General features: G+C 36.2%; 1 protein-coding gene across 2 annotated transcripts in view; it reads right to left on the reverse strand.

Annotated features, from left to right (window-relative positions):
- The window catches only part of PIK3C2A (phosphatidylinositol-4-phosphate 3-kinase catalytic subunit type 2 alpha), a 125,979-nt gene that overhangs the window by 53,565 nt on the left and 55,885 nt on the right, over positions 1–16,529 (reverse strand). For both annotated transcript variants that reach the window (XM_047877140.1, XM_047877139.1), the window contains exons 3-8: positions 15,688–15,791; positions 6,488–6,645; positions 4,263–4,383; positions 3,432–3,543; positions 1,960–2,039; positions 1,764–1,827 (exon numbers count right to left, since the gene is read on the reverse strand). In XM_047877140.1, coding sequence (XP_047733096.1) covers positions 1,764–1,827; positions 1,960–2,039; positions 3,432–3,543; positions 4,263–4,383; positions 6,488–6,645; positions 15,688–15,791 — 639 coding nt within the window. The remainder of the gene's footprint in view (positions 1–1,763; positions 1,828–1,959; positions 2,040–3,431; positions 3,544–4,262; positions 4,384–6,487; positions 6,646–15,687; positions 15,792–16,529) is intronic.

Raw genomic sequence — 16,529 nt, forward strand, 5'->3', positions numbered from 1 at the left:
GGGACTCTTCCATTAAAATCCAGATTTATATCCAACTGCCTACTCAACATTGCTATTAAGGTGACTAACAGTCATCACAAAGTCCAAAATTAAGTTCTACATCTTCCATCCAAATCTGCTCCTCTCACAATTTCTTCCTCTCCCGCCCCTTCCTCCCCCTTCCCACTATCTATGGCTAGCAAAACATCTTCCTAATTGATTTGTTTCCATTCTCGCCCCCCTCCCTCACTCTATTCCAGCTAGAAAGACAGATATATCAGGCACACTCCTCCTCCCCTAGACAACCAGATAGCTTCCTCCTCTCCTCCAGTTCTTTACTCAAATTTACCTTCCTAATGAGGTCTCTTCTGAATACAAATGTTGAAATTGCAACATTACCCTCATTTATTTTTCTCTATAGTGCTTACCACCTGATGTAGCATATATTTTGTTAGTTTAATTGTCATCTCATGCAACTAGAGAGTAAACTAAGACTTGGGATTACAGTTTCTTTTGTTCACTACCATAGCCTTAGCACCTACAACAGTGCCTCATGATGAGGAGATATTCTGCAAATATTTACTGAATAAATATGTTTATATGCTGACAAGAATATAATAGTAGCTGGAAATCTGAGAGTCATCCTACACTATTTCTTTTCTTATATCTCATTACCTACCAAAATCTTACCAATTTTATCTCCTAAGTATTGTTAATCAGTTCCCTCCTTTTGCCTTTATCACACTAATTATCTTTCACTTGGACTACTATAAAAAACTTTCCTAAATAATCTCCCTAAAACCAATCCCGCCAGAAGTAAATCTAATTTCCACAGTACGGCCAGAGTAATTTCAGCTCAAGACTCAGAAACAGGTCACTCAACCCATCCTACCCCTTACCCTCAGCTAAAAAGGGCTAGAGCAGGGGTCAGTAAACCTTTTCTGTAAAATAGCAATTAATAAATAGTTTAGGCTTTACAGGATATATAGTATGTGTCTCAACTACTCACCTCTAGTATTAGAACACAAATGCAGTTATAGAAAATATATAAACAAATGGGTGTCGCTGTGTTCCAAAACTTTTTTATTTACAACAGAAAGTAGACTGGATATGGACCTCTAAGCTAGAGGATAGAGTAAAACTCCTTAACATGGATAAGGTGGTAACTTATGTCCGGGTATCTCCAACATCATCTCCCAACCTTCACTTCATACTCTACCCTGTTACAGAAGTGCTTCTAATTCCACATATGTATCACACCTATGTGCTTTTATTCACATGTCCTTCCCAACCATCTTCTTCTAGCTAACCCATACTGTTGACTTGAACTAGGCAACCTCCCTTCTTAGAGGCTTTCCTTGGAAGTCTCAAGTTGGAAGAAGTGCCCTTCTCTGATCTCCCAAAGAATCCAATGCATACCTCTATGCTACACTGAAATTTTGTTTAAATCCATCACTAGTTTTAAGTTCCTGGTAGATGGGGACTAGGTCATCCATTTTCGTAACTCCAGCATCTAGAATATAGTAAACATTCACTTCTTTTTTAAATTGAACTGAAGGTTCCTCTTAGTAATAAAGCTGAAGTGAGGTGAAGTGCTGACTCAAGCAATATTGAAAATTTCTGTTAACAAGTTGGGTCAGAAAACAAGTCATCAAACATCAACATCAAGAATATTGTTTAAATCGTCCTTCTAAAATATTTCATACAATACCACACTAATATTTAAGATAGAACAGAGACAAGAATCCTTAAGTCATCATGCCAAAAGGTGTATTAAGACTTACTTCAGTTTGCAGAGCCAGGTCCACTTGGTGGTGGTAAGAATCTAAAAGTTCGTCAACAGGGTATCTGAAATAAAGAACAGTTACTGTGGCTGAAGGATACTATATACAGAAATGATTGTTTTATTCACCAAAATAATGGTATTCACATCCAAAAGCAAAGTTTGAAAACCTGGAATTAATGCTTTAGATGCCACACCTTGTCATGATCTCCTTATAAGGTTTTTCTATTTGATGCAGATGTTTGTTTAAATCCACCGGTGTTTTATCATCTTCTGCCTAAAAAAACACATATACACATATGTTTACCAAAAAAATAAAATCCGTTCTTTGGGTTTGTTTTTTGTTTTTTTTGGTTTCTTTTTAGTTTTTATTCATTTATTTTTGAGAGAGAAAGAGAGAGTGTACAAGCAGAAGAGGGACAGAGAGAGATTGGGGGTCAGAGGATCTGAATGAAGGGAGCTCTGTGTGGACAGCAGACAGTCCAATGTGGAGCTCAAACTAACAAACCGTGAGATCATGACCTGAGCTGAAGGCAGACACTTAACCTACTGAGCCACCCAGGTGCTCCTCTTTGGCCTTTCTATTACCAAATTAAACATGGTTAAGTGTATGACAAATTCTTGAAACTGCAGTGATTTTTCAGAACAGGTTAAAATATTTTCAGAATTAAATACTATTTATAACCAATCAGGGAAACAAGTACATCAATATTCTGAAAAATTTGTTTCATGAATAAAAAAACATAAATGCTTTTTAGTCTAGTTTTTGATCTATAGGCAGCTCCCAAAGTAAAAACTACTTCTGTTCTACACAGAAAGAATAGAGAGGTTTAAAACAAAACAAAACACTTTTAAAGATATCTGACAGCCAAATGAAGGTGGGGTAGAATCAGATGGGGAAGAGATCATCTGAATTTCTGCATTATTTTTTCTAATGATAATCAAATTTCCCCCCAACTTACCCCCAATAAATAAGGTACTGGTCTCTTCTACCATAAGTCTTTACTATGCAAATATTCTCAAGAATATTATTCCTTAAGAAACTGAAAAGAGAAGTTACTAATGATTGCTAAAATGTACTGAATTTTGTGAAACAATTTATTTCACTTGGTTGAAAAACATCAAACACAGGAGAAAAACCTAAGAAAATAAACAAAAAGTAGAAATGACTGCTATTTTTCTATCCAGAGTTCTACCAAATGAAGAGTAATTCTCCTTAAAGATTAAAATTCATCAAATGTTTTTGCTTTAACTTCAAAAGAAAGTACTGCATTTTAAAAAGAGAAGCAGTTTTAATTTGGTGAAAAATAATGTATTTTTCTTCCTTCAAACCACATTTAGTATTCAAAATCTTTCCTCCTTCCTCATTTCCCTTTGACCCTAATGTTTTCATTCTTGTGTAAAATCATTATAAGTCAACTTTTATTTCCTCCACTTTGATTTTCAAATATGCCTCCAGCTTGGAGTAGTAGGCTACCTAAGACTCCATGATTGAAAAGTTACCCCCATTTGTTGAAAACCCTTGTTGTGGATAAAATTAGTTCATCATTCCAATCCATTCACCAGTCCAACCCAGAAATCTTGGAGAATGTACAAATTGCAAATTGGCTAATTAGCAGAATTACTCAGAGTCAACCAAATGCAATTCAGTTATAAGGTACATACTTACTGTTCGGGCCAGATTTTGGCACATTGCACTGAAGGTCAAAAGTTGTAGTTTAATCTCTGTGTCCCATTTCCGGCAGTTCTGAATATGTTCATGACTTCCAAGGCAATGATTACTATTAAAATAGATCAATTATTCATCAATGTTATTCTCAAACTAGAAATTACAGAGGTGAGAGTAAAATATAACTTGTATCTGCATCAGAAATTGAAGAGAATGGTAAAATGTAGAGATAGTTTTTTAACCAAGTGTGAGCATTTAAATAAAAGAATAATTCTACATGGACAGAGTCACAATAAAGAAGAAAGATGAAGGTAAAAAAGAAAATAAGAGAAATAGGAACAGGGCATTTTTAGTAGCTGAAAGTAATTAAATCTGTAAAATAACTAAACTGTATATGCTAAATTACCTGGTTCAGAAAAAGATTCATACAATGACTATTTCAAGGCAACTAAAAGGAAGTCACAGCTGACCAATGTGTGAAAAGTAATGACCCATGCTACAGAAGGAAAAAATACGTGACTATTGACTCTTAGTAGAAAGTAAAAAAAACTATTAAATTCACTTATCAATGAATTACCTTTTTTTCCCATTTAAGACTATACGTTTAAGGGCAATACCATGTCTTAATTGTCTCTGAAATCCCTCCACAGTCTTAGATACATACACATCTTAAAACAAAGTATATCTCAATTTAAGTTCATGAATCCAATCAATTCAGTAGGACCCAACATATTTTTGGGCTACAAATTTAACTTGAAATTTTTCTAATTTTAACCCCTTAAAAATGAAATTTCCAAAGATGTTGTTCAGTAGTTAAGTAAGTAAACTTACTTTTGTAGCACTTCCTCTTGACCACAAACTTTCAGAACGTAGCTGCCAATATCTACTTGATTCAAGTCATCATGTACCCAGCAAAGGGCTTGCATTATAATTATTTCTACAGTAGAACTCACTGTAAAAGAGGCATCATTTTCATTTTGCTCGTTTAACTCTATACACTTATTCAGAATGTATTTATCATCTAAGAGAACACTATACAATAGAAATATAATGTAGGTCACATATAGAATTTAAAATTTTCTACTAGCCACGTTGAAAAAAGTAAAAAGAAACAGGTGAAGCTAATTCCAACATGTTTTATTTAACCTAATAAATCCAAAATATCATTTCAACATAAAACCAGTATTTAAAAATTACTGAGACATCTTATTTCTTTTCAAATTGGTTCTTTGAAATTCACCATGTATTTTATACTTCTAGCATATCTCACTCTATATTAGCCATATTTCAAGTGCTCAATAGCCAAATGGGTCTAGGGGTTACTGTATTTGATTAGGGCAGATCTGAAACTAAGAAAGCCACCTCCCTATTACAGACTCCTCCAAAAAGGATGACATTTAGCAGTATCTAGCAAACAATGATTTAAACCAAATCATAAGGGAAAAAAAAAAATCACCATTTTAAATGTTTGATATTTGCTGGTAAATTTTCTAATGTAAAATAAAAATACAGCAAGTAGGAAGTATTCTTCAATTATCGTTCTTGACAAGAGCTATTTACTAAGATTATAACACATTAAAAAATTAAAGTAACCTTTTAAAGTAACCTATTTCTGGGCACCTGGGTGGCTCAGTTGGTTATGTGTCTGACTCTTGATTTCAGCTAGTCATGATCTCACAGTTTATGAGATCAAGACCCGCATCAAGCTCTGTACTTTCAGCTTGGGTTTCTCTCTTCCCCCCACCCTCTCTGTTCCTCCCCGGCTCTCCCTAAATAAATAAACATTAAAAAAATAATAAAGTAACCTATTTCTATACTTAGATCTCTTATGTTCAATTTAGAAGACAGTTATTAAATTCAAACTTCACAAAAATCAACAGCTTGGCAGAAAAAGCCATAAAATATCTAATAATGACTACATTTCTGAACAGTCAAATGTACAGTAACATTTATTATTTGGACACACCTCTACTATAATATGGTTAAGTTTCTTAACAGAGATGTATATTATAAATGTGCACATTTACAAAGAACCAAACTACAGGCATTTCAGACATTTTCTCAAAGTGTAATCATATTTTGAGACATCAAGTCAAAATGTGATACAAATTAAAACATTTGCTATCAATGCTTATTATTCAATCAAGGGGCTTACTGACCTTTTTTTCCTTCAATTTTCATATTAATTCTTACAGCATATGGATTTAAACAATCCCCCAAACCAAAATTTAAAGTATGTTTTATAAGAATAACTCTTCCTTTAGAAACTAAAAGAATGATTATTATAGTTGGCTAACATTTTTGTTTCAGATTTCTATTTTTTCAAAGGGGCTTGAAAAGTACAAAGCTACAAAGAAAAGTATCCAAATATTGGACATATTCCTAATCATAACCATTATAGAAAAAAAATGGCATCATTTGTAAGTCAAAGTGCTACAGAAATATAGGACCTTATTCTACCATTGAAATTCCAGTAAAGCAATATACATCATGAGAAGCAGTAAATTATGACAGAAAAGTTCCTACAGACTTTAGGATACATTTCTAGAAAGGATATCCACATCAAATCTGGAAGAGAGAGTTAGAACCAAAGGAGAATTATCTTCTCCTTAGAGGAGCTTAACAAGATAACTGGAATTTCAATTTCAGACAGCTCTTTATAAACAAGTATTCTTGCCATAAAATGGAAAGAAAAAAAAAAAGAAGAACTGGACTATAATTAGCCTTTCAATCTCATGCTTTGGGACCTTGGCCACCAGCCACCAATTAACCAAAGTTACTCAGCATTTTTCAGAGAAATATGCAGTAATAGAAGTAATAAAGGTAAACTGTTTTCCCACTAGTCTTAACCAGAAAACCATGCAAACGTATGCCAATTTTTTAAAAAGGATACCTAATGAATATTAACTATTTTACCACACACACACACACACACACACAAAATTCTTTTAAAGTGTATCTAATGATAACAAGGTCAAGAATAATTCAAACTAACATTTTAAACATTTTCCGCCTAATCAAAGCTAAACAAGATAGCTGGGGAACTACAAACGTACCATCACATGTAAAAGTAACTGGTAGTTGAAATCCTTCAATTTCAATGGAGACCTTCACGCTAGCATTTTCTCCACATATGTTTCTTTGTACTGTAACTGGACTTAACAAATAGCCTGGATTTGTGCAGTGATTGGTATATGGAAAGTTGGTCTTCAATCTGTTCACAAGAAAGAAGAAATTAAATTACTTTTTTTAAAGCTGCATTTGAGAGCCCTAAACACAAGTTTTGCATGCTTACAGCCATTCAATTCAGTGTCTTTGTCCAGTTCCAGAGCAGCTCATGAGAACTGTAATGAATGGACCCCAGTCAAACTCCAAATACTAGCATTTGCCTTTTAGATAAAAGGAATCCAAGAAAAGAGATTAAGTAGTGTCAGGACATCTTTGGTAACATTAATCAACATTAACCAAGCACACACTGGATACATGGCATTTTCTGCTTCAGTTTTTTTTTTTTTATACAGTATAATTACACAAAATGGTTCATTTTTAACGAATCCACTGAGAATATAGGCAATGTAGCCCTCAACCACAATTGCTACAGAGATAAAAAGTTTGTTTTTCTTTTAAAAATCTTTTTTGGGGCACCTGGGTGGTTCAGTCAGTTAAGGGTCCAACTCTTTTTTGTTTGTTTTTCATAAAGAGACAGAGACAGAGCGCAAGCAGTGAAGGACAGAGAGAGTCGGAGACAGAGAATCTGAAGCAGGCTCCAGACTGAGCTGTTGGCACAGAGCCCAAAGCGGGGCTTGAACTCACAAGCCGTGAGATCATGACCTGAGCCAAAGTTGGATGCTCAACAGACTGATCCACCAGACACCCTTAAGTGTCCAACTCTTGATTTCACCTCAGGTCATGATTTCATAGTTCATGAAATCAGCCCTGTGTAGGGCTCCGCACTGACAGCATGGAGCCCACTTGGGATTCTCTCTCTCTCCCTCTCTCTGCCCCTCTCCTGCTCATGCTCCCTTTCTCAAAATAAATGAATAAACTTAAAAAATTTAAAAACTGTTTTAAGGCCTTTTTCCTATATATTTTGGTTGTTAGACAACAATAAAAAAAAAAACATAATTGGTTGTTACAGTGCTATGAGGCCTTTATTCCCTCAAAATGATTTCTAGAACTTAGCATTTGGAATGGCAAGAATTGCCTGTGAAGGTATTCACAGTAACAACATAACTTAAGTTGAAATAAATTCATGATTATAGTGTATATGGTTGTTCTCCACACAGCACCTCTGTTATCAGAAGACAAAGGAGAATTTGATGCCTTTTTAAAATCTGTAGCCTTCCTTTAACTGACTTTTTTCTGGAGGTTAGAAGACAAGATCCAATTGTATTGTCTGCTTTTCATAGGATTACAAATGGAATGAATGCTGAAGGTGTATTTATTTCTGTAGAGATTAAAATAATCAAGTCATAGAAATAGAATAAAATGGCTTGAGATGACAAAAAAAAAAAGGGTCAGGGGAGGCAGCAAGTATATCTGTGCAGCCTCTAGAGCCAGACAACCTGAGTTTAAATCCTGATTGTAACTACTAACTAGGTGTGTGACCATAGGCAAGTTACTGAATATCCTTGTTGCTTCCAGCTTCCAATTCTACAAAATGAGGATACTACCACTACTAACTTCATAGGATTATTGTGAGAATTATGTAACTTTAAGTTTATAAAACACTGAAAGCAGTGCCTAGTAACAGAGGTGATATAAGCATCTTGTCAAATAAATAAGTGAATTAAAAAATCTGTGTTCTGCACTATGGCCCTAAGTGCCAGAAAAGATCCAAAATTAGAAAGAAATGTAATTTAAAAAAAGCAATATAAGCAATAAACTTAAATTGATATTGGAAATGCACCTTTAGATGTCAACACAGTATCTTTAGATGTGTGCTTATTGCCAAGCTTACCTATCTGCAATACAATGTGAAGACCTTCATAGGACCTTGTCTAAGATTCCTGTTTCTCATTTACTAGGTATTCTCGTTTTCTACAGTATAAAATAGATGCTCTCAGCAAATCATGTAATTAACTAATACATGAAATATTAGAGAATTTTGTCTATATCCAAGCAAGACTTCAATTTTCAGAAATCCTTAAGCATGATGAAAGGACAATCAGAAATTCTAATAATAGCTCAGAAAACAAGAATTTATTAGACAAAATAATGAGAAAAGTTGCATTCAATGAACTTGACTTGGTAGGGGGAACCCTTCATTTCCTTTCCTTAAAATGAGTCTTTTGGATACATGTACACCAATGTTTACAGTAGCATTATCTACAGTAGCAAAATTATGGAAACAGCCCAACTGTCCATGGATTGATGAATGGATAAAGAGATGTATTCCATACAATGGAATATTACTCAGCCATAAAAAAGAATGGAATCTTGCCATTTGCAACGACATGGATGGAGCTAGAAAGTATTATGCTAAGCAAAGTAAGTCAGAGAAAGACAAACACCATATAAGTCCACTCATATGGAATTTAAGAAACAAAACAAATAAGCAAAAGGGGAAAAAAGAGACAGAGGCAAACCACAAAAAAGACTCTTAACTATAGAGAACAAATTGATGGTTACCAGAGGGAGGTGGGTGGATCTGTGTGTTAAATAGGTGATGCCGAGGGGGGGTGCCTGGGTGGCTCAGTCAGTTAAGCGTCTGACTTCAGCTCAGGTCATGATCTCACAGTTCGTGGGTTCAAGCCCCGCATCAGGCTCTGTGCTAACAGCTGACCCTGGAGCCTGCTTCAGATTCTGTGTCTCCCTCTCTCTCTGCCCCTCTCCCATTCACGCTCTTTCTTCTCTCTCTCTCAAAAATAAATAAATGTGAAAACATTTAAAAAAAAAAAAAATAGGTGATGCCGACTCAGCAAATAAAGAGGACACTTGTGATGAGCACCAGCTGATGTATGGAAGTGCTGAATCACTATCCTGTAAACCTGAAACTAGTATTACACTGTATGTTAACTGGAATTTAAACAAAAACTTAAAAAAAAAAAAAGAGTCCACAGGGCACCTGGGTGGCACAGTTGGTTGAGCGTCTGACTTCAGCTCAGGTCATGATCTTATAGTCCGTGAGTTCGAGCCCCGTGTCGGGTTCTGTGCTGACAGCTCAGAGCCTGGAGCCTGTTTCAGATTCTGTGTCACTCTCTCTCTGCCCCTTCCCCGCTCATGCTCTGTCTCTCTTTGTCTCTCAAAAATGAATAAGTATTTATAAATAAATACATAAATACATAAATAAATAAACAAAAGAGTCCTTTTTTTTACACAGCAATGTGAATGCACAGTAAAGCCTTGATTTGCAAGCATAATTCATTCTGGTAATATGTTTGTAATCCAAAGCACTGTATATCAAAGTGAATTTCAAGAACCACTGGTTCAGTTGTGATCATGTGACATTTGGCGTCATCTACTACTCGTACTGCAAGACATCACTCATTTTTCAAGTTAAAAATCTATTAGAAATATTTGCTTGCCTTGTGGAACACTTGCGGAACAAGTTACTTGCAATCCAAGGTTTCACTGTACAGAACATCACACATTTGTACATGTAAAACTGGTTAAAATAGTAAATTTCATTTTATGTATGTTTCATCACAAGAAAAAAAACTTCTTAATGAGTTCTATCTCTGGTTGACAGTATGGAAGATAGTCCAGAGAAAAAAAACAGTAATTCTTTTTTTTAATAATGTTTATTTATTTTGGAGACAGAAAGAGACAGAGCATGAGCAGGGGAGGGGCAAAGAGAGAGAGAGAGACACAGAATCCGAAGCAAGCTCACAGAGCCCAACGTGGGGTTTGAACTCGTCAACCATAAAAAAGAATGGAATCTTGCCATTTGCAACGACATGGATGGAGCTAGAAAGTATTATGCTAAGCAAAGTAAGTCAGAGAAAGACAAACACCATATAAGTCCACTCATATGGACTCAGATCATATGGATCATGATCTGAGCCGAAGTCGGACACTCAACCAACTGAGCCACCCAGGCGCCCCAACAGTAATTTTCTTTTTAATGTTTATTTATTTTTTTAGAGAGAGAAAGAGAGAAGGAGGAGAGGAAGGACAGAGAGGGGAGAACAGAGAGGGTCCAAAGAGGGCTCTCCGCTGACAGCAACGAGCCCCATGGCTCGAACTCACAAACCATGAGATCCTGACGGGAGCCAAAGTCAGGTGCTTAACTGACTGAGTCACCCAGGCGCCTCAGTATTTTTTTTTTCTATAAAATTGACATTCTTCTATTCTTATGGTTTTGTTTGCTTTATCAAAATTGGGGAAAAACTAAGATGGTAATAGATTCCTTAAAGTTGGGTTTTTTTTTGTTCTGTTTGTGACTACACTTTTAAACATACAAAAGCAAATTAATAAATTTATAACTGCTGAATAAATTACTCAATATAATAGACCATATAAGGTATTTTTATGGACACTCTAAACCATATATTATAGCTTGATATTCTTGAGTAATTACCTAGAACGATTATTTTTTTAAGCTCTGATTTTCCACTAATATTGCCACTTCCCTGTTACCATGAAAGAAATGTCTTCGTTTGCTTGTTTAATGTGGCGCTACAGTTCAGGAAATTTAGATGCTTTAGGGTTTATTTTCTTACTGTGTGCCCAATCAAGCTGATGTTAGGTACGGACAGAGCCAAATTGTGTAAACTCAGGCAGGAAGAGACAAAAATGAGGGTTTTAAAAGACAAAAATAAAAAATAGGACTTTTAATTGAATAAACACTACTTTAAGGGCACCTGGGTAGCTCAGTCAGTTAAGTGTCAGACTCTTGATTTTGGCTCAGGTCATGATCTCACAGTTCAGGAGTTTGAGCCCCAAGCTGGGCTCTGCTCTGACAGCACTGAGCCTACTGGAGATTCTCTCTCTCCCTCTCTCTCTGCCCCTCCCCTGCTTGCACTCTCTCTTTCTTAAAATAAGCAAACTTAAAAAAAAAAAAAAAAAAGGAATAGACACTACTTTATAGGAAAGGAAAATCAGCATTGTTTAGAATAAAATTATCTAAATGCAGAGGTAAAGTCCTCGAAAATACACAGGGAGTCCTTGGGATCGAGACACTATTGTAGGATATAAATACTAGATCTGAAATATATAGGGAAAAAAGGAACCAGCAGGCTACTTAGAATGACAAGTGTGAAGTGTAGCTTCTCATCCTATCATGCTAGGAAACCACAAATGAAGCGGCAAAACCTTTGGTATCTAAAATTCTAATAACTTTCTCTAGAACTATGTAACTAGCAGATACAGCAAGCTTTGTCAACTATGATAAGTGGGAAAAGGAAAGAAAACAGGAAATAAAAACCAGAAAAATGTAGTAATAATAAAATGTGCTGAATCACAGCATTGTAATACTTTAAAAGAGATTCTTTTTTTTTTAATGTTTATTTATTTATTTTGAGAGAACACGCGAGCAGGGAAGGGGCAAAGAGAGGGAGAGAGACAATCCCAAGCAGACCCTGAGCTGCCAGTGCAGAGCCCCATGTGGGGCTTGACCTCATGAACCACTGAAATCATGAGCTGAGCTGAAACCAAGAGTTGGACACTTCACTGACTGAGCCAACCACATACCCCTGAAAGAGTGTTTTGTTTTTTTCTGGGGTTTTTTGTTTTGTTTTGTTTTTGTTTTTGTTTTGAGAGAGAGAGAGAGAAAGAGAGAAAGACAGACAGAGTGTGAGCAGGTGAGGGGCAGAGAGAGAGGAAGACACAGATTCTGAAGCAGGCTCCAGGCTCTGAGCCGTCAGCATAGAGCCCAACACGGCAGGGCTTGAACTCACAAACCGAGAGATCATGACCTAAGCCAAAGTCAGACACTCAACCAATTGAGACACCAGGTCATGAGACCCAGGCACCCCTAAAAAAGATTCTTGACATCACTAGTCCAACTCTCTGATTTCGGAGAAGAAAAAAAAAGGCTTAGAATTGGCAATGTACCGGAGTCTGTTATACAAGTAATCTTAACTGTAAACAAGTATCATCTTGACAAATCTTTCACAGCTAAGTTAAAATGATTAAATGAATCATTTTAGGGGCGCCTGGGCGGCTCAGTCAGTTAAGCGTCCGACTTCAGCTCAGGTCACGATCTCGCAGTCCGTGAGTTCGAGCCCCGCGTCGGGCTCTGGGCTGATGGCTCAGAGCCTGGAGCCTGCTTCTGATTCTGTGTCTCCCTCTCTCTCTGCCCCTCCCCTGTTCATGCTCTGTCTCTGTCTCAAAAATATAAATAAATAAATAAATAAATAAATAAATAAATAAATAAATAAATCATTTTAGATTTCAAAAAGTAAGGAGTTAGCTATCTAAGAGCATAAATACTTGTTTAAAAATTCCAGTGCAGTAATGACCATACTAAAAAAATTAAGAGCCATTAATTTCTTCAAGGGACATCCCCTGACCCCAACCTCCAAAGTCACAGGGAAAGAAGAGAGAAGCTTAGAATAAGGCTTCAAAAACACGTCTGCTTCTGGGTGTCTGGGTAACTTAATCAGTTGAGCGTCTGACTTGATTTCAGCTCAGGTCATGATCTCACCGTTCATGAGCTTGAGCCCCACACTGGGTTCTGCGCTGGCAGTACACAGCCTGCATGGGATTCTCTCTCTCCCTCTCTGTCCCTCCCTCTCTCTGTCCCTCCCTTGCTTGCTTGCTCTCTCTCAAAATAAACAAACTTTGAGGGAAAAAAAGAAAAAGATAAAGAAAAGAAACACCTCTCCTTCTGGAGCAACTAGGTGGCTCAGTCAGGTGAGTGTCCACTGTGGACCCAGGGTCATAAGATTGAGCCCTGTGTCAGGATCTGCGCTGAGCGGGAGCCTGTTTAAGATTACCTCTCTCTCTCCCTCTACCCTTCTCCCCAACTCTTGTGCTCTCTCTTTCTCTAAAATAAACAGAAAACAAAAACACCTCTGCTTCTTACTTCTCTGAAATACTTGCTGTAATCACACACTTACTAATGGAAACGAAATTATAAAAAGAAGTCATTATCTTTTTAGTTCATCTGGGGTTTCATATTACATAAGCCATCTGTGTGTGTGTGTGTGTGTGTGTGTGTACACATATGCGTGTGTATAAACAAAAATAATCATTTTAGCTGAGTAGCAGAGTCTGTGTAAATAACTCTAAGATTTAAATGGGGGAAAAAGTTAAATTTCAGCCTAATTTCTCAACCTGCAAAGTTTAAATGTAATTGTCACTCAAAACAATCTAACAGAAAGCATTACAGGGCTTGTTTCGGGAGAAAACTAAAGGAACTAGATAAACACATAACAGATTACTTCCAAATGATTATGGTAAAAGATTATTTCCAAATTATTAACCACACACACATATGGTATAATGACATGAAGGCATAGACAATTTCTAATACATGTAATTTGCATACTAATGTATGCACCCAAATGTCCATTTTAAATACCTACTGAAAGAAAGGATTTTAAAAATCCAGTTAAGAGTAACCTTTGCAGGTAATAAAAGTGGCTGTATTGGTATTTTTCTTCTTTTTTTCCCCTAAAGTATTCTAAAGAAAAGAAATGCTGGTTAAAAGGTAACAAAGGTAGAATTTTAATAAAATATTACCAATGGTATAGAAAATCTAGTTAATAAGTCCCTTAAACATTAAAATGATGTATATACTCAAAAATGATCTGGGAACCCCAAACTTTGCTTTACTTAAATCAGACCACACTGGGGAAAATACTGAATTCATAGTAAATCCCTCCGTGGTGATCCACTTTCCCTTCTTCTAATAACAGATCTCAACCCCTTGGCCAGAATGTTTGTTGTTCCACTCTCTCTTTCCATAAGATTTTTCTATCTGGTGCTGGCTGACAGGACTCCCTTTCCTCTCTGATATCAAGACCATTAGAATATGAAGGTGAAGCTATCAGTGGCTATATCCCCCTGCCTTCAAAACTCCATCTGCAGTAGAAGAAAATGAAGCCAACATACATGGAGGAAGGGCAGCAAGAAGGATAGGATGAAAATGGAAAGGAGAGTCCAAAGGGCAGGGGTTATCAATTAAAGTGTGTGAATTCCTAGATCTTGCTGTCATTGAGTTCTGCCACATCATTCCTCTTTCTGCTATATGGGTTTGCAAATCAATACATAACCTTTTTTTTTAAGTTTATTTATTTTGAGAGACAGAGAGAGTGAGCAGGGGAGGGGCAGAGAGAGAGAGGGAGAGAGAGAATCCCAAGCAGGCTCCCACACTGCCAGTGCAGAGCCTGATGCAGGGCTCAATCGTGAGATCATGACCTCAACCGACACCAAGAGTCGGATACTCAACAAACTAAGACACCCAGAGGTCCCAATACATAACCTTTCTTGATTTAAGCTAGTTTAAGATGGATTTCTAGCACTCACAACATAAGTTCTGACTAATACAGTGATATAACAGAAAGAAAATAAACTGAATCAGAGGCAAAGGAGACCTGACTCTGCTACTGTCTGAGTAAATTTTGGTAGGTAACTTCTCTGAGCCTGTTTCTTCATCTATAAGAACTACTGGCTATATTTAAGATTAAAAGCATATTTTAGAAATGCATTTTTCGGGGCGCCTGGGTAGCTCAGTTGGTTAAACGTCCAACTTCAGCTCAGATTATGATCTCCTGGTTGGTAAGTTCGAGCCATCAGGTTCTGTGCTGACAGCTCAGAGCCTAGAGCCTGCTTCGGATTCTGTGTCTCCCTCTCTTTTTGCCCCTCCCCTGCTCACGCACGCATGCGCACTCTCTCTAGATAAACATTTTAAAAATGCATTTTTCTAACCTTCAGGAAAATACGTGTTCCCCTAATCTTGACCGTTATAATAGCATCTCTTAAACAGGAAGAGCAGTATTTTGAATGCTAGAAAGTTTTCAGGGTATTAAGTCTCCCTAAAAAACAAAAACAGGTATTTTCTGAGTGTACCAAAGCTTATATATGTTTAAGCCATATTTTCACTGGTTGATAGAATCAGAAGTCCTCCATCTGAACTCATTTTTTCTTCTAAATACTTACAAACCTAAGAGATAAGGATATAGGTTCAACTGTAGTCGGTGTTAATGTGCCAATTAGTGGTCTTGAAATTTCAGCCACAGGGAGAAAATAATTAACTTTTTTTTTTAAATTTTAGAATGATTAGTATTAAGCTTGTTTTCAAGTTAACTTTTTAAAAGCAAGTATTTAATTTTAAAAAATCTTTAATTTATAAAGAAAAATTCCTTACTTTGTAATGGATTGACAAAAAGCAGCTACTTCTTCATTCTGTACTTCAATTTCTTGTAGAAGAGAACTTCCAGTTGACAAACTAGTGGTCCCACTTGGGTCTTTCTGTAATCAAAAAAATGTTTTTATTTCAAAAGTAAAAGATCCCCAGATGTTAAGAAGCACCACAGCATAAACACATTTTTACAAAAGTGTGTACAAAGACATGGAGGGAAATATAAATCGTATCAGTAACAAAGTTTTTAAATTATAGATTTCTGTCTTTGTAAAAGTAATACCAGCTAAGCCTTGAAGTTCACTGGTCTTACTTGCTCCAAAGTAGAAATAGGCTGTACTTTGTAATGGTCAGTAAGAATAGAATGCTAAAGATATTTCCAATCAAAATCTTCCTGACATAAATGCTTCAGCAAGACTAAATGATTTAAAGGACTACCCTCTGTTTTAAAAAAGTAAAGAGATCAAACCCATTTGGGACTCCTCTAGTTACCAGGAATTCTATATATTCAACTGTGGCCCCAAATTCCAAGAAAGCAGCTAGTTCTTTACATAAGAGAATGACTTTTAGGAGTTAGCGAGCATCTTCCATGTTAGTAAATTTATGCAAACATCATGATAGCCCTTCAAAAGGTAAGTTTGTCTGACCTAACTTTGTGTGCAATATTTTAATGAGATAAATTCACCACCCAAGCACAGCCAAACAGCATTTCCTTTAAAATTAAGTTAATTGAAATTAACTAAATTAAAATCGGAACATTTTCAATTTGAAATTAGTGAATGAAAATACAGTATATACATTTCAAGAATTGTAATGAACTTCAATGACCATGGCAAGATCTTGTCAGA

The sequence above is a fragment of the Prionailurus viverrinus genome, chromosome D1 (genome assembly GCF_022837055.1).
Source record: "Prionailurus viverrinus isolate Anna chromosome D1, UM_Priviv_1.0, whole genome shotgun sequence".
NCBI classification, from domain to species: domain Eukaryota; kingdom Metazoa; phylum Chordata; class Mammalia; order Carnivora; family Felidae; genus Prionailurus; species Prionailurus viverrinus.